General features: G+C 56.5%; 1 protein-coding gene across 1 annotated transcript; it reads right to left on the bottom strand.

The window, feature by feature from the left end:
• Window positions 1–3,034: 3,034 nt before the first annotated feature.
• Window positions 3,035–23,093, bottom strand: CDX1 (caudal type homeobox 1). The gene is made up of 4 exons (XM_019535222.1): window positions 22,691–23,093; window positions 19,891–19,896; window positions 4,273–4,418; window positions 3,035–3,438 (listed from the first exon to the last, which is right to left on the bottom strand). The coding sequence occupies exons 1-4, from the start codon at window positions 23,091–23,093 to the stop codon at window positions 3,235–3,237; spliced, it is 759 nt and encodes a 252-aa protein (XP_019390767.1). The 3' UTR covers window positions 3,035–3,234.
• Between the last annotated feature and the right edge of the window lie 822 nt (window positions 23,094–23,915).

The following is a 23,915-nucleotide window of genomic DNA, read 5'->3' as shown; positions in this document are numbered from 1 at the left end:
CCCCGCCGACCGGTCCTGCCCCAGCCCGCGAGCCTGACGGGTGCACTCCTAGCCCAGGTAAGGCGGGGGAGCTCGCGGGAGGCAGCAGGGCATGCGGGTGCATTTACTGCCCGTTCCCGACAGCGCCTGCTGCTGCTGACACGCACCACGGCAGGGACCCAAGGGCGCAGCTCGCAGCCCCGTGGACTTTTACCCTGCTGTGCAAACAGGCCGGGCCTGATACAGTATCAGCCGGAATTTCATCCTGTCAGCGTGGCAGATGCATCTCGTCTCCCCCCCCGTGCTCACCTCACCCCTTCCCCCCCAGCCCTGGGCCCCCTCCACCAGGGCCCCTGGCTCACGCTCAGCACGTGGGCACGCACACATGCATGCCCGCCGGTGCACACGCACGGCCTAACACCCGCCTTGTGCATGCAGCCCCTCATCTGCCCCATGCTCAGGTTAGTGACCCGGGCAATCCCGCTGAGGAGGTGTCTGTGCCTCCCCGTGTCCCTGCCAGGGGCTGGTCCATGTGCACAGGATTGCCCGCACCCTTCCAGACCCGAACCTTGTAGCCACGAAGAGCTGGGCTCCCTCTCCCCTGCGTGCCGGCTGCATTGGCCCCCTGATATCCACATCTGTGGCCCGAAAACCACTCTCCTTTCTACCCCCGCTCCCTCCCTGCCTCCTGTCTGCCCTCCACAATGACGTGTCTTTGCACCTCTGCCCACCCGACCCGCCGGCTTGAGCATGACTCCCGCGTCCCTGCCCTCTCCTTCCCTCAGGCTGCAGATGGAGAGGGGGCATCAGCCACCTGGAGCAGGATTTCCGCCCCCGCGTGCTGTTGCATGGGGAAGCCGACCTGCCCTAGGTCGGAGAGGACCGTTGACCGAGCCTTTTGCGTCTATGGAGAGCAACGCGGTCCTCGCAGGTGGGTTTCTTGCCAATCTTTATTGTAAAGATTTCTTTAAAAAAGATTCCACATTGTATATACAAAAAACTGAGCCAAAACCCTGAGCAAATATCCCTGAAGGGCCTTCACCTCTGGAAGCAGCAGGGAGAGAGACACATCTGCCTCTGGGATGGGACGAAGGGCTCACGTCTGGCCAGGCAGAAGCTTCTCAATGCTCGGAGGCAGGAGAGGTGCCCTCTGAAGCCCTCATGGAGATCTCGGTCTCCTGCTCAACCCCTTTGCTTTCTGGGCTGGAAGGTCAGGGCCACCGTTGTGGCATTCACCACCACCTCCTGGAGCCCCCAGCCTCCTGCCACCCCCAGCAACAAATGTGTGGGTGTGTTAGAGGGCTACAAAGCGGGTCTCCACCAGTCCTTCCTCTGTGGGAGCTTGTCCGAGCCTCCACCAACCCAAGGGATGACCGCAGAGGACTCCACGCTAGGTTTTCCACCGAAATCAGGGTGTGGCAGGGCAGGACAGATTTGGAGAGCCCATTTCCTTCTGCATTAGACCTCAGGCATTGCACCCAAAAAGGCCGCTACATTTTTACCTCTGTGCTCAAGCCCATATTCACAGCAATAGCTCAGGAACGCACAATGCAGCCGAGGTTGCGTTGCTGACTAATGTTGGCTCCTCTCCTTCCTAAGGGTTGCTCTAAGTTGCACTGACTGCCAGGGTTTCAAGGGGGCAAAATGACAGCTACAAATGCAGGGACACCCTCCCCAAGCTGGCACGTGGGAGCAGGGGAAGTGGAGCCCATCAGGCCGGTTGTGGACCCGCAAGGGTTGTCCCCAGCCTGGGTGACCTCCCTGTGCCCAGGTTCCTCCCAACACACAAGTCCACGCCAGACCTCGGTCTTAATGGTTTAATAAAGGGCCCCCACGCCCCCGGACCACAGCGCGGGTGAGTGGCAGGCTCTGGGGGCTTTGTAGCAAGCAACAGGGGAGCTCAGGAAAAGAACACCATGCTTTCTGGGGACCCGCCACTCGTCCAACACAGTCACAGAGCATCGTGCACGCAGGGCTCTTGCTGTGCTCTTCTCCATACGACATGAATGCCCTCTCGGGTCCCAGGCTGGTTCTGTACAGACTAAATGCAGCAGCTGTGGATGCTGTCATGCCCCGGAAAAGTGCCACCAAGTCCCAGCACGCGTCCCCGTGGCACTTCATTTCCCCCGCAAGCTGGCAGAGCTCTGTGGCCTCGACCAGCTCCGGGACCACAACAGGTCAATCCCAGCCTCGCGTCACAGCCCTGCTCTGAACTTGCCCAGTCGCACGGGTGCCAGCCGTGACTCCCCCAGCCCCCTGCATCAGCGGGTCGTTCTGCCCTGCCGTTAAGCCCTGTCCCAATTACAGATGTTCTTCTGGATATCTAATTCTCCTGGAAGTTCAGGCTGTTTTGATGGGAGGGTTTTTGTAGCCTCTGCATTGAAAGGCCCCTTTAGGCATAAAAGAGCTACCAGTGGCACGTTCCCTTCCCCTCCAGCTCACACCCACAGCGGGTTGTTTCCACGTGGGCAACAGCTTGCAATCTCCTCTTCGCGTGGCTGGAGGACCCAGGCTTCGTGCCTTCACCGCTGAGACCTTGTTTCACTGGAGCAACGAGGGCAATGAGTTTGCTGGGAGACGGGGAGCCACAGTGTACAACCGAGCACCCTCGCCATGTGCTCAGGAGGATGCCCAGGCTGGATAGCATCGGCAGGGCAGCGTGGGTGGGAGCCCGTAGACAGGCAGCGAGGGTGAGGAGCAAGGGCTGTGGGGGACCCGTGTGTTGCGGGGGGCAGATGGGCCGGCTACTTCTGGTGCTAGAAGCCTCTTATGGAAAGGAGGGCTTCTGGTCCCCCGCCGGGCACCAGCATGGGGCTTGTCCCTTCAATCCTGCCCTTCCCTCCAAACCCCGGTGCGTTCCCAGGGCCCAGGAAAGCTGCTTCCCGACAGTACATTTTTGCTGGGATTTTCGGTTCAGCCCTTTGAGAGCTACCCCCGGGGCCCTTTTACCCAGGAGACAGGCAGCGCCGCTGATAGGGGAGCCCCCCGACCTTCCCTCCCACCCGCCACGCTACCCTGCTGTCTTGCTTCTTCGTTATATAAATATGGGCGGCCGGATCAGGCTGTGTTTCCTAAAACAGAGCAACAGTCACTAACCTACTGGGTCTATACAGAGAACTGAGCCCACGACGCTTCTGCAGCGGGGGCCCCCTCGGCTGGCTCAGGCCCCGCCGCGGCATGCCTCGGTGAAGGGGTGGCCGCTCTCGAGCGCCGTTTGGCCGCAGGGGGCTGGCGTCTGAGTCTGGAGCAGCCGGGTTAAGGCAGGAACTCTTCCTTGATAGCCAGCGGCGACGACGAGATCAGGCCGGTGGTGCTGCTGCAGATGCCGGCGATGGGGCCCGGGGTGCCAACGGCCGGCGGGGTGGGCGTCGTGGTGCTGGCGGGCTGCGTTTGCTGCTGCATCTTCTTCTTGTTCACCTTCCTCTCCTTGGCTCGCCGGTTCTGGAACCAGATTTTCACCTGGGGAGACGAGAGCGCGATGGATAAGGCGAGCGGGGTAGCGGGGAGAGGGGTTGGCGGAGCCCCAAAGGGACAGAAAAGTCACGGGATGGGGTAGGGGCAGGTGGAGGGCGGCAGTGTGAAGGGTTGGTATTTGCAGACGAGCGTACGGACCATGGACCGGGTCAGCCCCTAGGTGCACCCTGCCCAGTCTCTGCGCCCCATAGTGAGCGGGGTCTGGGCAGGGGTTTTCCCCTGCTCCTCTCTCCCTTGCAGCTCTGCATTTAGGGTCTCAGAAACTCCCCTGCTCAATAGCGACCTACGCCCCTTCCCTCCACGCCTGTGTCCAACCCCTTTGGGAAACTCTCAGCTTCCCCCCACATCTGGAGGCAACAAGTGCCACCCTTTAATGACACGCCAAGTGAAAAAGGACTTTCTCGTGTTTGCTTTAAACTCACGACATGCTCGTTCCATGTTGTGACCCCTCCTTCCTGTCTGGTGAGAGTCAAGAAGAGATCCCCAGTGACTTGCTCTTCGCCACGAAACCCTTCTCCTGTCCCCGCTCGAGCATCTCTTTTCTAAACTGAACAGGCCTGGCCTCGGGGCACCTGCCTCCACTCCCCACTTCCCACCGAGCTCTCGCCCGCTCCCCACCTGCCCTGCTGGTGTCCCAGCTCTCGCAGCATCGCCCGAGGGCACAGCTCCAGAAACAGGAGCTGGTCCGTACGGGTCCCCGAAGGGCCTGACCACTGGGAGCAGCCAGGTTGAACATCCCAGGCACAGACCTCCACCGCCCCTCAGCTGTCTGCGCTCTTCCCAGCCCGCGTCGGAGGATCCCTTCGCCCCAGCACTGACCTGCCGTTCGGTGAGCCCCAAGGCAGCCGCCAGCTCTGCCTTGCGCCGGATGGTGATGTAGCGGCTGAAATGAAACTCCTTCTCCAGCTCCAAGCGCTGGTGGTCCGAGTACACCACGCGGTACTTGTCTTTCGTTCGGGTCTTGCCTAGTGGAAAGACCAGGAAGCAGGATGCGGTTGGCTGGAGTGAGGGCATGGAGACAGAAGTGGGTGCAGAGAGGCTGGAGAGAGTCTGGGCAACGCTGCTGGCAGAGAGGCTGGTGCACAGGGCATGTGAGGGGGGCATGAGGGGCAAGGAGAGCTCCTTGGGGGAGGAGGAGATGGTGGGTTTGCCATCTCAACCTCGGAAAGACTGGCATGGGGAAGAGGCAGGAGCACACAGACTTGGACCTGACCTATGGGCATGAGATCAAACCTCAGGGGACAGTTCCTAACTCCCAAACCTGGATGATGAGCAACATTGCCTGGCCAAGTTGGAAAGTCCCCTTCCCTGGAGGCTTCCCAGAGGGCTTTGGGATAACATATCCTGCATCTGTGCAGGGGGCTGGGCTGGGGTCCCTTCAAGCCCCATGGCAGGGGAGCATTGCTACGGATCCCAGCCTGCTGCTGGAGGAAACGCCAGTTAGCCACAACACAAGAGGATATGCAGAGGCAGGGGAGCGCGGGGCCACTGCAAGGCCCTGGGGACCAGAGGCCAGGCACGCTGGCACACCCCTTCACAAGCAAAGCTGAAGGGAAGCCGTCCGAGCCATTCCAGCAGGCCCAAGCCCCGCAGAGGCGGACCTGCTGGAAGCGGGGAGCTGGCTGGCGACAGGCGACTGAAGAAAGGAAGGAAGGTAGCCGGAGTCTGCAGCGGAAAGAGAGCAGTAACCAGCTCCAAAGGCATGCAAGGCAGGAGACATGTAATAGAGGGAGCACAGGACTGGGAGCCAGGAGACCACAGCGCTGGTCTGGTCTCTGCCACTGAACTGCTGACTGGCCTTGGTCAGGTTACTTGTCCCTCTCATCCTGCACGTCCCACCTTAAGCTTCTCTTCTCTGAACAGAAACTCAAGACAGGGGCTTGGCCTTCCTGCACACTTGGTCACTGGTCGGTGCAACAGGGCCCGGACACAGCTGAGTGTAGACCTGCTACTATGGTGCAAATAATAACAGAGAAGAGAGGAGACCCTTGGTGTGGGAGGTAGCAGCCCTGCCCCCATGATTTTACCAGGCCAAAAACCCACAGGGCCAATTCTGTTTCCACGTACCCACCCAGACTCCTGGAGATGCCCGTGCACAATGTGCCCGGGTATGAAATACAGCCATGTTCGCTAGCAGCTGCCCGGGGAGGAACATGGAGAAAGGGCTGAGCGTGGCAGGTGCTATAACAAGCATGCACTGCTGCTGCTTGAAGAGGGCAGCATCGCTCGGGGGCAAAGGTTGGCATCCAAGCGGTGCCTGCCAGCGTGGGTTTGTGTAACAGAAACCAGGGTGCGTTTCTGCATGAGCAATTCCTCATCAACCTTTGACCACTTGGCCCCAGCGTTTAGTTAGGCAAAATGGAGGGGAAGAGGCTTGCTGAGCTGGTGGAAGATGGCGCCAGTGAGAGTTTTGCATTTCTCCTTGATCAGGAATTCACAGATTTTTTTTTGATCCAGTAAGGGCTTGCTTGGAAGTCTTTGGTTTGGTTTTGATAGGATTCAGGAGGGGCCTTGAGAAGCAGCAGGTGTGATCTGGTAGTGATATGGGAGCTGAAATGGGCACTGGGAATAACTTATGCCAGGTGACAATGGGTTTGCTATAAAGATGGCAGATAGACTGCAGTGCAGTGGTATATACAATACACCCGGTGCAGCACGAATCATGATACAGAGCCAAGCAGAGACGAAGCTACAAGCACTGAAACCCCCCAGTGGATCCCAGATTTTGCTTCTGACACCTGTCTTTAAGGCAGCTAATTCCACGATATCGTGAGATTTCCTCCCTAATGGTCAAAGAAAAGCGGGAGGTGATATCCTGGTTTTCTGCACTAGTCCCTTCCTTATATCCCACTTCAGTATGTGTAAAATAAGGGTGAAAATACAAACAATAATGGAACGAGCTTGGTAGGAGATGCTGGGGGATTTTGCAAAGTATGACCCACGCAGCAAAGAAAATGGTAAGAAAAGGAGGTATCATCCATCCATTGGTCTCATGTACAAAGGTTTTGGCAGATCATTCTGGGGTCTGAAAAGCAGCACCTGGGCTTTGCAAGATAAATAGCTAGGTGTGAGCAATCCACATCTGTAGCCAACTGACTCCCAGCGGCCGCCTGACATTCAGCGCTACAGGACCACTGGGGTCCCCGCGGACAAATGAGTCACACACAGCAGCGTCCCTCTATACAGACAGACCTTTATGCAGAGAAAGGAAACGCCATCCCTACATGCACACCAGGCCTCGAGCGGGCCCCGCACTTATCTTCCTACATCCTTGGGTGATTGCGCTTGGGTCGAGGCTTCCCCACGGTCATTTTAAAACCGCTCAGAGGAAGGACTGCTCATGCCCACATGGAGTTTGCTAATGATTTCCTCTCCCAGAGAGAAGACAGCAAACCGTCTTGTGTCTGGCAACACGTAAAGTCTGTTCCAGGCCGTCAGGAGCAAAAGGGGTGATGCTTTCATCTGTATAGTCAGCACCTCTCGCACTGGGAATCGGTCCTCTTGTTTTCCCAGAAAACAAAGGATAACAGATGGATGTGACCGACTTTTCCTAAACTCGTGCCAAGGAGACTGGAGCAATGGAGGCACATCCAGAGGGCTCCATGGCTTTCAGCTGAGATGCTCCTTTTTTACAAGAGTGCGCAGAAAGACAGGATTTGAGCCAGTATTGGTCACCCTCCAGAGGCTCCCCTGGTCTTGAGACAGCATGGAGGAAAGGAGATGACCTGAAGCTAGCAGGCCATGGGCCTAACCCTGTTCCAGTGACACCAGTGTAAATCCGCAACAAGAAAGGGAGGCTTTTTGTTAGAGCATCTGGCGGGCAAGCAACTTGCAGGGCATTAAAGCAGGCAGGGTCTTACCACACAGGAGCTGAGCAGTGCCCACTCCTACCTTGCAGCAAGGGCATGGTAATCCAAGGCAATTTAGCCCTGTTTCCGCTCGGTTCGGTTCCTGCTTACCCTTAGGGCAGCGCGGACAGGTGGGCATTTACCCTGCGTGTGCTCACCCGCTTCAACATAATCACTTGCCCACGCTCAGAGATGGATCCTCCTGCCTGGTGGTGGCTGGTGCCACTTCCTTTCAGAGGACCTCGGCATGGAGGCGTAGGGGGGACGACTCGGTGGCCCTCAGTCCTCCACTCACATGTTTGTGCAGCCGCCTCTGCAGCCGGTTGGGACCTTACACGGGTGGGCCCTTGTGTCCGGTCCTCCTGGCCAGGCTGAAAGCACTGCTATCGCTTCCCATCTTGGTCTGACCTCTCTGCACAGTTGCGGAGGGAGGCACCTCAAGAGGGAAAAACATGGTGCCCCTTTCAAGCCCTCCCTGGGTGGCATTAGCCCTACTGGGGGGTAGTGGGAGTCCAGCAGAGTGGGGTTTTGCCCCTCCTTTCCCATCTGGATTGAATGGGGACATTTTTTAATTGCTTACTTAATCTGGAGAGGGGAAAGAACGGGGCTGGGCCCAATGGGATGCGTGGTAGACATCCGTGTCACAGCTCTGATGCCAGAGGGACAGGAGTGGCAGTGAGGGCCAAGGGGCTCATGGCCCCATGGAGTGATTTATGATGGGGCGGGGAAAACAAGGGGGAAACTGAAGCCACAACAGGTGGTGGCCAAGGGTCCAGGCACCAAGCAGCTGCGTTTCTAATGAATAACCCAGCCCGGGCAATTAGCTTCCTGCTTTCAGTTTCCCACCAAGCTGAATGTGTGTGTGTGTGTGTGTAAGCACATGTAAATATGTGCATACGTCTGTGTGCATGTGTGACTTAGACTCGGTGCATGCATGAAGTGGCTGATCCTGCTGGGACTTGACCCGAGGACCCTCCTGACACAAAAGCAGCAGCCTTCCTATTCACGCCAGAGCAGCATTTCCATTCCTATGTCATCTCCAGGGGCTTTTGTTGCCTCTTCCGAGGCCTCTGGCTGAGGACACCATTGAAGTGCATGAGTGGGGCAAGCAGAGGTGGGTGTGTTCGCACGCGCCTGCAGTGTGTGTTTGTGCCCATGGGGAGGCGTGCTTATCCCCCATGGGCAGGCGTGGCATGTCAATGGGAACACGGGTTTGCAGGATCACCCGTGTGAACGGGGCAGGAGTTGATTTCCAGCCGAATAACAACAGCGGATCCCAAAGCAACGTGCAACGGCCAGCTAAGCCTCCCGACGCCTCTCTGAAGACGGCCGCCTGGGTCTCAGCCAGAAGCAAACCCCAGTCTCCTGACTCCCACTGCTGTGGTCACTACATCGCGCTTGATGGAAAACACCTACGTGATTGATGCTCTTCATGCCCGGATGGTGGAAGAGACCCAAAGCAAGGACCCAGCGCTGCTCGCTTGGCTCTGTTCCGAATTCCTCCTCGTGGGCAGCAGGAGCAAACACTTTGAAACCCAGTTGTCTGGTCGCTACGTGTGAGCCCGTGCAAAAAAAGAGCATAAATACGGAGAGAGACGCAGGATCGTGGGGAAGTCGGGCTAGAAGGGTCACCGAGACCCAGCCTCTTGCTCAAGGCAGGATCATCCCTGGCTAAAACATCCCAGCCAAGTGTCTGCCCAACCTGCAGGGATGGAGATTTCACAGCTTCTCTAGGGAGCCTGCTCAAGTGCTTGACACCAGCACTGACGGCATTAACCCCACCGCTCCTTATGTCACGGATGTGCCGTCGCAACCCCATGCTTAAAGCAAGAAGATAGTTTGCATAATAAATCTTGATTTCCCCTCTCTCCCACCCCACAAGGTCTACCAAATTGGTTCCTTCCATCTGCAAAGTGACACGTCGGGTGTCCAACCCCGACGGGATTTTTGCCCAGGCTCTTCACAGACTCCAGGGTGGATCCCACTGGCTGCTTACGGGCTACGCGACTACAGAAAAAAAATTACGGCTTGAAGTTGCAAGCTACGGAGACTGAAACTGCTGCACCTGCCGAGCTGCTGGAAAAGGAGCACACATTACTGGGGGGTAAATGAGAAGCTAGGAGCGATGATCCGGGCACGTTCCCCTGGGCCTCTGCATGCCAACAGCAATCATGTCCAGGAGGACAACTCCCCAAGGCACAGTTTGTGGGGGAAAGCAGCACAAATTGCTGTAAGGCCCTCAAATGATGAACCCTGTGGGTGCAGCGAGTGAGATGGGCTGTTTCCCCGCCCGGGTCCGGACATGTGTAAACATTTGCTCATTCTTTCGGGACACGGGCGGATATGACGAGCTCCAAATGGACAGATCCTGTCCAAGTTTATCAGCTCTGCAGGGTGAAGCAAAGTGCTCAGAAGCATACAAGCGACCTTGACAGAGCTCCCAAACCTGGGACGGCCTCTTGCTGAATGTATAAGCACCGAGATTCCCGCGGAGCTAATAAAGCTGTGCAAAAGCAAGAGTTCATGTAGCGCTCTGCCGTCTCCATCTCTGCCTCAGCCTGTGGCAATGCCAATGTGGCTTCTCATGAAAACCTTCCTTTTTTCTTTTTTCTTATTGCTCAGTGATCACAGATATTTTCAAAGGAAACATTTGACATCATGTTGATGGCAAAACAATTAAAAGATGCCTGCTCTTTTAAAACAAAACTCTTTGAACACGGGTGTTGGCAAGAACCAGTGCTGGAAAGAGAAGAAAGTCAGCTAGGATTTAAAAAGAAAAATCTGAGTGTCCAGAGACAAGACAGTTTGGAGATCTGAATGGTCCATGAATTCTCACTGGAATTATTCATCTTCTGCAAGTCCGTATTCGCCGCTTGTCTTTTTTGTTTGGTGTTTGCCCTTGGGTGTTAACAAATTCCTTTGGTTTCAGATGTTTAAGTCCACCAGTCAAGCCGATGAAACGCGGCCATGGCGGTCCGGGGACTGGTCCAGGGACCAGTGACTCCCTGCTGCACTCGGAGTAGCGCGCAGTCAAAGCCAAGAACTCACGACCAACCCAAAGATGCAAAATTATTCCTCCTATGTCCAGCAATGTGTGCCCATTTTGGGAATGGGTTGGAAATGATTCTCAGGCAAAATGCTCAATTTTGCACCCAAGGGTAATTCACAGTGAATGATTCAACCACCTTGATTGCAAATGCAGAGTTACACACCTAGCCACGTCCTCGCAACGTTCCTGTGTCTATGTAAAAGGAAAGGAACTAATTGTGCATGTCTACACGTGCATTTACACTGGCTTAAATTCACTGTGCTGTAAGTTACTGCAGGAATAGGCCAGCGCCTACATGTGCAGGCATTAAAGTGCATTAATGCTGTGTGTGGTCTAACTTGTGACTAAAGTTAGTCCCAAGTCAGTCCACACACACAGTGTTACTGCGCAGTAAGGCATCCACACGCACATTAACTAATCAGGAGTAAATTTGATACTTGCATGATGCAGGTATCAAGTTTACACTCAAGTCAGGGTAAGTCATCATATTTACTGCGCAGTACAGGTGTGCATGTGCAGACGTGCACCCAGTGATTTCAGGTACTGTGCAGTAAATGCCGACGTGTAGATGCGCCCACTGTCTCATGCCCTAAGAAGCAGACCTTCGCTTCCAGCTCTTGGATACCACAGCAGTGAGTGTGGTATAAGAGCCAGAGAGAAAATGCCTGGCACAACTTCAGCAGGTGCTTCGGGTGTGAGGCTCTTATCTCCCAACTGAAAGCAAGAGACTCCAATGAAGGTGATAATCCATCTCATTGCCCTCAGTCAAACCGAACTGAATCCAACCGCCGGTGCCTGGGACAGAAAAGCAACTTGCTATGCCAAATCCTTGGGTCCCCAAAGGCTTCACCTCAAGACACTTTTGAACCACTTGAAGAAACTATAATTATAACAGGGGACACTGAGAGCCTTTATTTCCACCCACGGCGAGTGTGCCCTGTAGCGAGCAGCCCAGATGCCTCACCAGACATCTCCACGACCGCTTTCCCGAGCGCTGTTCAGGCTTGGGCACGTAGCAGAAGAAGCCCTTGGCAGTGGTGCTAAAACACCGGCCCTCTCCGTGCTCACAGGATCCAAGGGGATCTTCTGCTTGGAGAGTGACCCAGCCGTGAGCGCTGCATCCTGGCTATCTTGGGGGCTAAATTTTTCTCCAACTTGTCACAACATGGGCAGGCAAGCAGCCATGAGGAGCCCTTTGGGGCAGGATTTCAGAAAGGGCCAATGCCAGCATGGGGAGAGGGTATCATTATCTTTGTTAATGAATAACCCTAATAGTGCTCACCTCAGCCCCGATTAGATAAGGGAATAACTTTAATGTCCTGTGCAAACCAAAGAAGGAGTCACTTCTGAGCCACCATGCAGGGAGACACCCACCCATGGCAATGGCATGGTAATGGCAGGGGTAGGTCCAGCTGCTGGGCTGCCCCCGTTCCCCACCTGCTGCGGTGCCTTCCCATAGACGAAGCTGCAGAGGCTCTGTCTGTGATAACCCTCCCGGAGATAAGGCACTAGCTTCAACGCACGGGGCATCACGTTATACCCAAGCCATGCACTTCTAGCTATCACTCCCCAAACCCATCTCCCTCCAGCCCATGCAGAGCCTGTGGCCCCAAACAGGACAGGCTTTGTCACTACTTCCTTCCAAAGCAGGGGAAGGAAAAGAAAAAAGGAACCAGGATTTCTGCCTCCTTTGTTGCATGCTCTGGACTAGAGCCTCTCCAAGGGGTCAGTGAGGAAAGTGGGAAGTCACAAGTCACCGTTGGGGCTAAAGACTAGGATTTGGCCAAGGCACTGGGAGAACGCTACCGTGCGTGGCCACCATCTGCAAGCCTGTCTCTTCAACCTGACCCCAATTCTGTTTGGGAAGCCCACAAGACTTGAAGGCCCACATTGGCACAGAGTGATTCAAGGCTTTGGGGCTGCACGTTAAGACAAGGGCAGCTCGGGTGAAGTTCAGCGTCGTGTGACGTCGGCACCTGGACGTTCTGGGGATGGCGGAAATCGCTCTGCCTCAGCATAGTCCAAACTGCCGCGGAAATGACCGGGCAGGAGTGTGACAGGAGAGGGCAGGAGCAGGCCGAACGGAAAAGGGGACCCAGATTTGTTAGCTTATCGGGGCGGACATGACCTTCAAGAGCTCAGCACTACTACTGATGAACAGGGTGCAGCATCAGCAGCTCCTGGGCACGACCGAGACAGGCACCGCGGACAGCAGGACTGCAGCACAGACGCACGCAGAGAGGACGGGTACCGCAGCGTTTTGCTGGGGACGGGGGGGGGTCTTCCTGCAGACACAGGTGTGGCTGCTACCGTGTAGACATACCTGCGGTGGTAACAAGCTCATGCCCTAATACGAGGTTGCCCGCAGCTGCACACAGCTCAGTTCAGGCTGCCAAACCTGCATGGGACTCTGGGTCAGCTGGCCAGCTGCTCTCTGAGCTCCAGGTTGCTTTGAGTTTGCATCTAGCAGGAGCTAATCCAGCTGGTTTCAGGACAGCGCACAAGCTGCCGTCCCACCTCTGGACTGCTGTGCAGACACGCTCCTGGGAACAGTGGCGAAAAGAAAAGCAGATGGGATCAGGCAGCCTGCGTTGTGTGCTTCGTGGCTGTGCCTACTACTGCTACCCTGCGAGAGGCCTGTGCCTCTGGTGCAGAAGGCTTAGGAGGGCATCCTCACTGACAGCCCCAGGCGGGAGCCTTTAGACACGCAGCACTGGGAAGATCACATTACGGGACTGGCAATTATTAAACCAACGTCGTTAACAGCAGAAATGCCAAAGAGGCGGAGAGCGCAGTGCGCTCCTGCCTTCTCAGTATGAATAGCCCGATGTCCCTGCCAGCTGGCAGTGTCAGAGTTGTGCGGCTCATCCCTTCCCACGGCACCCAAGCAGCAAGAGGCTGCCAAATGGCAGCAGAGATGCGATGCACAACTGCACGGTCAGGCAAGGCATGCAGAGGTGACATGCCTGCACGCTGGGGCAACGAGACTCAATGCAACCTTACCATGGGTCCTAAGGAGGAGCTCAGTCACCTGGACCCTGCAGGGTCTCCGTCCTCTGCACCCCCGGGGGGCTGTTGTATGCACCCATGCTTCCAACAGCTCCTCCTGGCCTCTTAAACCAGCTGCATCTGCCATGCTTACCCCACACCGCTCGTCAAGTCCTGTAAGGTTGTCTCACCTGGAAGATCCCCAGCCCCTTAGCATATAACCCAGCGCAGCTCCCAACAGCCCCCCTGAACTGGAGAGGAGGGAGCTCTAATTCTTAAGGGTGCAACTTCGGATGCAACATCTTAGGATGCAACCATTTCCAAGAACTGGCAGCATCTCCCTGAGGGTGGGGGGGTGCCGATAATGAACTTGTTTCCATCAGCTTCTGTAAAGTAGCGCAGGCAAGGATGACTTTATCATTCAAATGGCCGAGGACTGAACAGCACAAGGAGCTGGCAGTGAAACAGAGCCTTTTGCCCCCAAACTGATGGTTCAAATCTGGCTCGGGTCACTAGCAATCAAAAGCTGTTTCCTATCCTTCCCTGAAATAAGTTGCGAGGCTCGGCCCCGTCTCCATGAACAAGCATTCACAGCACAGACAGGAAAACCCCATGGTGATGGTTTCCTGGCCCACTCTGCCTGTAAAGGGGCAGGGAGCCCAGGGTCTCCTTCACAGTATGACCTTGAACTTCCCCAGAGCTTTCTATCAAAGGGAGTCCACACACGTTGCTCACATCCCTCATTTTGTTAATGAGACTGCATTGGGAAGATGCTCTCCTCTTACCCCTGGGTGGGCGATGAGCGGGGTGCTCTGGCTAAAGAAAGTACACCCATTCTGCAGGCAGGCAATGGCAGGCAGGTCGCTATTTCATCCACTTTTTCTTAAACAAAAGAGAGGTTGGCGTATCTGTCAGGCCATGCCCTGCTCTAGCCCCTGCTTTTCCTATCACCGTGCTCTGGGCACATACTCCCTCGTACTTCAGAGCCCTCAGCTGGCAGCTTCCTGGCTTGTATGAAATAAAAAGGGATTATAACAGCCCAGATTCATTCATTTTCCTTTATGGCATACACCATGCCCTGGCTACAGTGCCCCTCAGTACCTCCGCTGGATCCCTACGCGGAGGAATGAATGGGCGCTGATTCTTAGCCCATTACCTGGACTAGTGAATATAACCCCTCCATCCCTTGGTGAGTTAATAGCTTTGTTTTCCTCCCTCCTACCCACCTTGCCTCTCCCAGCAGCATCCCCTGCTTTTTCATGCCCCTTCTCCACCCTTTGTACTTGCATGTCTCCTTCTATTGAGATGCTCTGCTTCCTGCACTCGCTTCACAGCGTCCGACAAAGTAAACCTGCTGCTTATGAAAGCACAGCTCTGATATAATGAGTCTATTCGGCGCAAATCCACCCTGCCTTCTGACTGTGTTAAATAAACCTGCTGCGTAGGGGAGAGAGGGCTGAATGTATTGTGGACACAGGGTCCTTAGGGGGGATGCTAACCTGGCTACGAACCAACCTGGGTTTTGCAAGCCCTCTCCGCCATCTGAATGGATCGGATTCCTTGTTCACTCCCTCTTGGACTCTCCCCGCAAGAAAGACAGCCGCAAAAAACAAGATAGTCGAGGAAACACTGCGAGCTGTATCCTGTCTCTTTGAAGGGAAAGAGGAGGTTGTGGGTGTGGATGCAGGAACGCTTAGAAAGCCCCTGCTGCAGACTGTCGAGCACCAGCCAACGCTAGGCTTGCTCCAGCTGGACTTTCATGCCCAGCCCAGGGGAAATGCACATTTCCACTCACGTGTGCAAGCTCCCGGTAAAACCAAAACTTTGCATTTCCTCCTCTATGTCGGCCCCAGAAACGCTGCCACGGGGGTTATCCAACCAACCCCTCCTTCGCTGATGCCAACCGAAGAGGATTTCCTCTAGCATCCCCACTTTTCGGCTTTTGAGGAAAACCTGCAAGTGCTGTGCTAGCACAGCTGGCATGATCTGCTGGCAATGTTCGGCATGGTGAGCTGTGCCACAGGGCCTGAGGGTTTCGTGGTCAGATCCTGCATAGAGATGACGAATCTCTCTTGTTCTGGAAGAGCTCAGCTGTTCTCCCTTGGCACGAGAGGAAGGAGCAGAAATGCCCCGCGATGCAGAGGTGGGGAGCAGGGGTCAGAGCAGAGGGGCACAAGGAAGACCTGGCTTCATGCAGCCCCTACGGCTTTCCCCGCGGAGCTATGAATCCCACCCGTTTACAGAGCCGGGTCTCAGACCCAGAAACCTGCAGGTTGGTGCCCCTGCACCAAGGGCAACCCAGGGCATGAGGAAGAAGCCAGGTCTCGGGGCGGAGAGCCTGGTTTCTCTGCCTCCACGCCTTTCCGTGGGATGACTTTAACCCAACCAAAGCAAAACGGCCATGAGATTTTTGTCCCCCATCTCTCCTTAACCCCCCTCTCCGGCACACACGCAAATCCCTGTTTGAGCACCATGCCCTCTTAATGCCAGGTTGATGGCACTGCTGCAACCTGGCCTTGGCCACGTGTCCAAGGGCAGGCGGCGTGCGCCCCACCCTACACCAACAGGCAGAGCCCTTTGCTCACCGGGTGGTTTTTTCCTGGCACACGGTTGCACCAGGCTTGCTCGGGGAGCAGCTACCCTGGGGGTTTGTTGTGGCAGCAAACAGAGCGGCTTGGTCACGCGTGCCGGTTTCAAAGGAGGGGCCAATGCGACCGGGTCCGTGGATCCTGGCTGCCCGCACCCGGCGCCACTCTGGATCCTCTCCCCCGTCTGAGCTGGAGCAGTGCCGGTAGCAAGCTGGTCTCGTGGGAAGCGCTTGCAGACGGTCCCTGGAGAGTTTAACCCATGTTTACAACATTTGGGGCTATTTGATTGCACCCTCCAAGCCGCAGTTGCATGCGGGAGACAGCCTAATTTTCCTCCTCCTTGGTGCAGACCTAAATCAGGACTGACTCCACTCACGTTATTCCTCAATGAGTTGACCCATGGAGCGACTCCTGGGTAACAGTGGGGTGGGTAGGATGGGGTCCTCTTATCATCCATTAAATCGCAATGCTAACAGAGCGCTGGGCGGGTGGCCTTGACGGTCCCTCTGCAGGAACGTCCGTCACTGGTGTGAGGTTTAAGGGTCCCTGCGCTAATCCTGTGGTCTAACCTGGCTGAGCTGGTCACGTAGGTGCCTTTAGTGTTCAAGGAAAGCCCTTTTTTGGTTGTTTTTCTGTTCAAGGAAAGTCAATTTGAAGAAAAGACAGGAGAGAAGCCCCAAATGAGGCCAGTAGCAGGTTATGGGTTAATCATTTAAACGGGAGGCTGGGTGATCTATGCACACGTATGTGCGTGTGCACTGCATGAGTTGGTTTAACCGTGTTACGGACTTTGACATCATGCGTTGCCTACCTGGCTGGGAGACCTGCATTGACTTCTCACACGTACAATCGTAAGAAATAAAAAAATTTAAAATCCGCCACCAAGAACGTCTGCGACACCGTCTCTTCTACAAGAAGCCTATATTTGCAGAGCAAAGCCCCCTTGATAATAAGGAATTGTCCTTTTTCCTCAAGGTTTCAAGAATAAGCCCTGGACCAGGCCCGTGGTTTGGGAAACGTTTGGGCAATAACTGCTGCAATGCGTGGCATTTGGATTTGATCGTGCTTGCGGCCGGGCTTTCTACCAGCATTCATGTACTCAGGCTTCCCTCCCGCAACCCCGCTGCGAAAAGTGGGCTCTTAGCCTCAAATATTCCTCCACAAATGGGAGCGGGGATACTCGAAACCCTGCCAAGCTGGTTAGCGATGCAACCGAAATGGAGACAACCTACATAAATCGTGGGACTTCTGCAGCTGAGCAGCGCCGGCTGCATTTCAGCATCTGACTAGCAAGCGAGCGCTCTGGGCAAAGCTTTTCGCAGGGGCAGGATTCACAAGGACGCCTGCCCATGGCCGCCGACGAGCAACAACCCCTGCGCTCTGCCTGCGCAGGTTTTGCGGACAGGAAAAGCAGGGCCGTCGGACGAGGGCATGCCTTCTCGGGAATTATTTCTGTTCTGTTTCCGGCTTGCTCGAACGCCGCGTGGCTCTCCAGCACCCCTGCCCCTCGAGCCCTGCCAAGCGCTCGCGCGGTAGGGAGATTGTTTCCTGCCCGGATATGGTTTGGTGCTTCGGGCCGGGGCAAAGCATGTGAAGAGTTAGCCTCCGTTGCCTCCTCTAAGGCAGGATGCTAAGCCCACTGAATGATGCAGGAGGAGAGAGCTCGTTATCATTAGCCGCTTTGGACTTTGAATCGGGCATCTGCAGAAACCCCCTCCACTCGTACGGTGCCTGAAGTTGCTACAGCCCGAGCCTGACTTAGCACAACTCTTTCCCAGCAGCTTGCAGACTGCGACTGTTTATTCAAGGCAAGACAGAGCAGGAGGCTTAATTTGTAGCCCTCTGAAGTATTATGATTTATGGCCCCCATAATGAAACTGGTGATATTTATAGCGAAAATGCTCTCCTTTTAATTTCCTATTCCCCTTCCAGCCAGTTAGGTAGTTAATCAATCCCAGCTGATTAATGTCCAGTTTATTGATTTCAATAAAACAATTCAGTTAAGAATTTCACCCTTATCTGTGTCGAGCCTGCCTCCGGGCCGGCATATTCTCGGCTTCATAAAGGAGGTTTCTAAAGCGCTTGCAGCCTTGAAAAAACAGACCGTAGCGGGGAAGCCCTTAGGATTTAAGTCCATTTGGAGGAAAGGACCCAGCTCTGCAAACCCTCCATGCACGCACACAAATCCCACCGGAGAGCAGGCGGTGAGACAGGCACCAGTGAACTCCAGCCCCCATTGACTGGGCTAAGACTTCACACCATCATTTCCCAGCGCACAGCTCTGCAGGGACTCATCTTGCTGTCCTCGCTCGGGCAAAACCCCCACTGAAGCCAGCTTCGTACGTGGTGGCCTCGTCCAGGACGGAGAATACAAAGCCAATTTCCGAGCGCGTTGGGTGAACATCCCTTTGGGTTCACTGGGGATAGTCTCGAAGGGAGCTGGCTTCACTGGGAGCCTGGCCTGAGGAAGGACTGTCAAAGCCGGACCCAACCACACGTCCAGCAGATGTACCGCCGCTTCTGTATCTTGCCCCTTTTTAAAGCAGTCACAGCAGCTGGTCAGGGGTATTTCTTGATTTGCATTCAAGGAGACAGTGGTTGATTTATTCGGCACTTTGTGTGCATTTAATCTAAGAGATATGAACTCCAGCAACTAATGATATTTTTTACCATTCGTTCAATCCAGTCCTCACTCAGCTCCAGCGGAGGCACTTTCAAGCCCTTGTTTTGTCTTCATTGCAGCCCTTGGTGTAAAATTCTTCGGCAGGTTCGCCCAGAGAAGATGTTTGTCGATTCCTTTTCTCCTTTATCAAGTGCTTCGAGCTTCCCTCCCCTCGAAGGACTGAGCAAAAGATCCCAAACCTAAAGCTCCCAAACCTGGAAGCAGTTTGGAGAAGGCCAGCCTCAGTGGGAACAGGAACCACTTCCTCCCCCATCGCACGGGCTCTGGAGTCAGCGGCCCGGGTGGCGATGCTCTGATGCGTTCATCGCCCATCAAAGTTTTGCCTTGCGGCTTGCAGCGGGGAGACAGCTCCGCCCTGCAGAAATTAGCCAAGAAACAAGCTACGAGAGCAGGGCCTCACCCACCATGAACAGCACACAGACCCTGCTCTAGCCAAGGAATAAAACGCATCAAAATTAAGTTATAAGGTCTGCCCAAGCCTCGTGGCCCAACAAGCTAGCATGGCTAAGGCGCGCCGGCTTCTCTAACCAACAGCTGGGAACGGGCATAGTGTGCCTTGTACCGTGTCCTTGCCTTGGACACCCCAGCTTTGATGGTCAGGTACCTCTGAACACCGGGGCTGATGAAGGTAGCCTTTGGTGTGAGCCTATAGCAACCGCTGAACTCGTGCCTCCGCATACATCGTGAGACACTGCAACCACATCCCGAACAGCCTCCACATCCCTAATTATGCTTGCAGCTAATTAAATTAGAGCTCTTACTATGTGATCATCTAATTGCGATTGCTATGATTGCATTTCGCGCGGAGCCTTTCATGGCAGAGGCTTCCCGAGTCCCACTCCCAGAGCGCCGCTGAAAAGGCAGGAAGGCACCGATCGGCTTGTGCGCTATGCGGCACAACGAGGGGAAGGGGCAGATGAAACGCCATCGGCTCGTCAGGGCACATCCCGGGCTGCAGCTGCCACCCTTCAGTCTCACCCACCTCCGCAGCTGCTATCATGGCTGCGCCCGCCCTGCTGCAAGGGGGCTTGGCCCCCACACACAGGTGTTGTGCCAAGTTCCCTAGGTCAGTGCGGGTACGACTAGTGCTGCCGGAGCAACCTCTGGGGTGAATGCAGAAGTGGCTTAAAATGGTGGGATGTCTCCTGTTTCCGGTATAAGTGCCTATGCCCTAGTGCAATGGCCGTGCCCACTTCAGAAGGGTTGTGCAACATCAGCGTTCCCAGTACAGCTAACGTGGTGCAACTTTTGGGTATAGACAGCAGCCAAGGGGCATGGCACCAGATCCTCACTGCACCCGGGAACACGCGGGCACCTCTGCCCACCCCCCGTGCAGCCGAGGATGCATTCAGGAGATGCCCCTATCCCCGGTCTCAGTCCACACTCTCCCCATCACATTGTAGACTGCCTGGGACACTCAGCAACGTCGTCGCAGGGGAAGTTCAAAGCTTTGGGAAACTGTATAAGCAATTAAGCAGCTCTTCAATCACAGTGAGAGCCTGAGCACATCTCAGTCCAACCTCTCTGCTCCTGAGGCTCTCATCCATCCCCGGGGAGAGGGGAGCAGAAAGGCTTTCCAGCTTGGGAGGATCCCGTTGTAGCAGTGACGCATTTGGTAAAACCCCCAGAACGATGCATCTGGTAAAAGCCCCGCATCCAAGTGTCTCTTGCCCATGAATTCACCTGGATTTTCAACCAGAGACATGTAACAGGAGCCACTGGGGGTTTGAGTGCTGACCAAGGGAACAACCTGGTATCAACCTGCTTTTCCAAAATGCCGAGAGTCCCGCAGCTATTCAGGGGGATGGCGACTGAGCCTGGGCTTGTTGGAAAATAGGCTTCATAGATTTCATAGACATGAGGCCTGGAAGGGACCTCGGGAGATCATCGGGTCCAGCCCCTGCCCCAAGGGCAGGAAGTCAGCAGGGGTCACAGGATCCCAGCAAGAGATGTCTTTTGAAGGTGTTCAGTAGGTGCTTGAACCACCTCCAGCGGCAGTCTGTGCGGCTGCTACTCTAAGAAAGACCTGAATCCAGATCTGCCTTTTCCAGGTTATATTTTTCCGTCCTGTGCAGCGTAACCAAAACCACTCTCACATTGCGGGGTGCGGCCCAGCTGCCCTATATTACATTTCTGTTTAAAAAGCCAATATTTCCCAGTCCTCCAGTTTTCTGATGCACATTTTTATCTTTCTCTGCCTGCAATGATTTGTCTGGCACTTCATGCAGAAAGAGACAGCCGCACCCCTTTGGCTGCATCCCCACGACTTGTCTAGAAACCAACTTTAAAAAGCCTTTGCAGAGGAAACAGGCTGCTAACATGTGCTTTTGCTGCCAGAGGCGGCCGGGCTGGCGCAGTTTCACAACACGAGCGGGGAACAGCGTGTGCTTGAGTGTGGGAGAGTCTTAACATTCAACTGTGCAAACTGTCCTCGAGCAGGGAACTCTTCTCCCAACTCGCCCCGCTCCTGCTGCAATCAGTGGTTGGACGTCTACAGACTCAGGACAACTTCCAGGCAGAGTTTTAGCCCCGCGCTTGCTGCTTTTACCCCAACCCAGGAATACCGTGCTCCATGAGAGGGCCCATCAGGACAAGGAGTTTGGAAGCTGTAATGCTTCCAAGCATAGTAACTCCTAGAGGAGAAAGCAGGGTGGACCGCACAGAGCAAAGGTGGCAGCAGGAGATAGCCTGGGGAATCGAGGAGGGCTTAAGGGGCTGAACAGGGGGGATGGAGCCGGTCCCATATGGGGAAAGACAGCTAATTCAAGGTGCGTCTGTGCAGGGAAATTTCCTGGCAGGTCTGTAGGACTGGGTCCTTGGCTGCGCTCCCATGTAAGTCTAAAGGGAGCATCGTCTGCCCCCCAGCACAGCAGCAGGAGTCTCTCTCCTTTGAGCCTGACAGGGGCTGGATCTTTGGCCGTGAGGCTCCTCGCGCCTGGGAAATAGGGATGTTTTCCCCTAGCCACCGCCCAGCTCGGCAGAGAAACCGGTCGGGCTGCACAATGGGGCCAAATCCTGTTCCCCTGCCTTGGGGGAGCTGCCCATCTCAGTGCCTGTTAATACCAGCAGGATGTGGCCAGCCTGGGTACCCTCACACCCGCAAGGAATAGGAGAGGGAGAAAAGGAGGATAAACCTCCACCCAGCCGACCCCTGCCTGGCCTGTCCGTGCCCCCAGCCATGAGCCGATCTCCCAGCAATGCCACCGTGTCCTTGCAGTCCCCTTGGACGAGGCTAGCGGGGCCAGGAGCTGGCCGTGCCAGTGCCCACCAGGGTCAAGGCGAGCATGGAGTGGCCTGGGCAGGGGCTGGAGATGGGGCAAGGCAGCAGAGGCGGGCATAGCACCCAGGGCCAGCAGTGACCCCGGGCAGTGCCCGGCCGTGTGACCCACATCAAAAGGGCCGTGCCCCTGGGACAATGGGTGAGGACAATGAGCTCGAGATCTCCATGACAAAGCAAAGCGCTGGCCGATTTGGGCAGGCCCGGAGGGGGGCACTACCTGGGAGGCCTCCCTGCCTTTGAACTGGCCGCTTGCCCCAGAGATATTTCCACTTTCCCACCCCCCCGCAGAGGTCAGGAGTTCAGCCGGGGCCAGGACCCCGCAGGCCCAGGCTGGAGCTTCCCCCAGTTCGGAGCAGGGGAGCCGGCCCTGCACGCCCCTTCTGCGCGTGCATCTGCGCCCCTGCGCGCCCATCGCTGCCCAGCCTGGCGGGCACCCGCCCGGGCAGCCCAGCCTCGGCGCTGCAGCCGGGACAGCGCCTGGCTCTGCTGGCAAGGAGGGGCCGCCCATCCCAAGTGCCTTGAAACCCCCGAAGAGCCCGGGGGCCTGGACGCTCCACCCCGGCCTTGGCCCTGGACCCAGCTCCTGCTCTCCCGGCCCCGCTGACCTCTCCCAAAGGGTGCCGCAAGGACAGCACCGGGGAGAGCCAGGCTGGACAGGCACCCAGCCGGTAACAAGTGCCAGGGCGCCGAGTGGCCTCTGCAACACCTGTGAGTGCCAGCCAAGAAAAGCCCAGCCTAGCCCAGCCCCGCTGGCCCCGGGGCGCCCAGCAGGCAAGGCCTGGGGGCCTGGGGGGGCCTTACCGCCACTGCTGCCGCTGGGGGTGCTGCGCCTCATCCACTCGAAGGGCGTGCGCCTCTGCGCGCCGGGGGACAGCTGCGGCATGGGCGGCGGGAGGAGTCCGGAGCCGGGAGGCTGCAGGGGGTTGAAATCCGGGGGGCCGAAGCCCAGCTGCGCCGGGCTGGCGGCCGAGGGCCCGTACGAATGCCAGTCGTCCTTGCTGGGGGCATAGGGAGAGCCCCAGGCGCCCGCGGGCTGGCTGTGCTGGGGGTCGCCGGGGATCCCTGGCACATGGTGGTAGCTGGCGAAGTCCGGGTACTGGGGGGGCGCGGGCGCGTAGCTCTGCGGGCTCAGGCTCAGGCTGGGGGGCCGAGCAGGGCTGGGGTACATGGCAGAGTCCTTATCCAAGAGGTAGCCCACATACATGGTCCCCCGTGGGCGCTGCGCGCATGCTGCGCCCTTCCCCTGCACGCTGCTGCGCTGCTGCCTGCCTGCTGCGCCTCTCACCTGGGCTGCTCCTCGCCCTTCGCTAGAGGCACCTCCCTGGGGGGAAAAGGCTTTTTATTGGGCCAAGCGCTGGGAGCATTTGCATGGTGAGATAGGCTCGCACTTCAAAGGGCAGGAGCCGGGCTGGGGAGCCTCCACGGCTACCCAGGGCCTGGCCAGAAGGAAGCCAGAAGCCGTGGGGGGGAGGCAAAGGCAAGGCCCAGGCTGGGCAGGGGCAGCCCCAGGCTTTGGTCACCCCCACGGAGCCCCTCGGAGCGGCTGGGAGCCAAGCCTTGGTAAGAGCATCTCCAGTCTCTTCCCATGCAAACGCCAGCCCTGACCTCGGGGCTCAGCAGCCATAAGAAAGGAACTGGAAACCACCCGGAAATTGGAAACCTAACACAAGGAAGTTCATTTTAGCCGGCGTGGCATTGCAGCGTGGAACTCCTTGCCACAGGATGTGGGGGAAGGTGGGAGTCCAGCCGCATGCACAGAGGGCTTCGGGCGCTATCGAGCACAGGAGCGAGGGGCACGGCCTCTGAGCCAGAGCTTCCTAGCCCCTAAATGCTGGAGGCTACGAGGAGCAGGGGGGCCACCGCTCACCCTGCCGTCCAGCCTCCGCTCCCTGCTGCCGTGCGGCGGACGAGACTGGGCAAGGCGCACCCAGGGTCTGACCCCATAAATGGCAATTCTGATGTCCTTATGGCCTAGCTCCCTCCCTCCAGACCCGGCTTGGACCCCCTGCCTCGGGGACCCACAGCT

Source organism: Crocodylus porosus, unplaced genomic scaffold (assembly GCF_001723895.1).
Source record: "Crocodylus porosus isolate Cpor-Errol unplaced genomic scaffold, CroPor_comp1, whole genome shotgun sequence".
Taxonomy (NCBI): domain Eukaryota; kingdom Metazoa; phylum Chordata; order Crocodylia; family Crocodylidae; genus Crocodylus; species Crocodylus porosus.
The sequence above is the reverse complement of the archived record's forward strand: the minus strand, read 5'-3'. Positions and strand labels throughout refer to the sequence as shown.

What these genes read in the sequence shown, in the direction of transcription:
- CDX1 (XM_019535222.1), bottom strand. Translation starts at nt 23,093, where the DNA reads ATGTATGTGGGCTACCTCTTGGATAAGGACTCTGCCATGTACCCCAGC. An exon ending in TGGGGCTCACCGAACGGCAG is followed by an intron (nt 3,439 to 4,272) that starts GTCAGTGCTGGG and finishes TCGTCTCCCCAG; the next exon opens with GTGAAAATCTGGTTCCAGAA.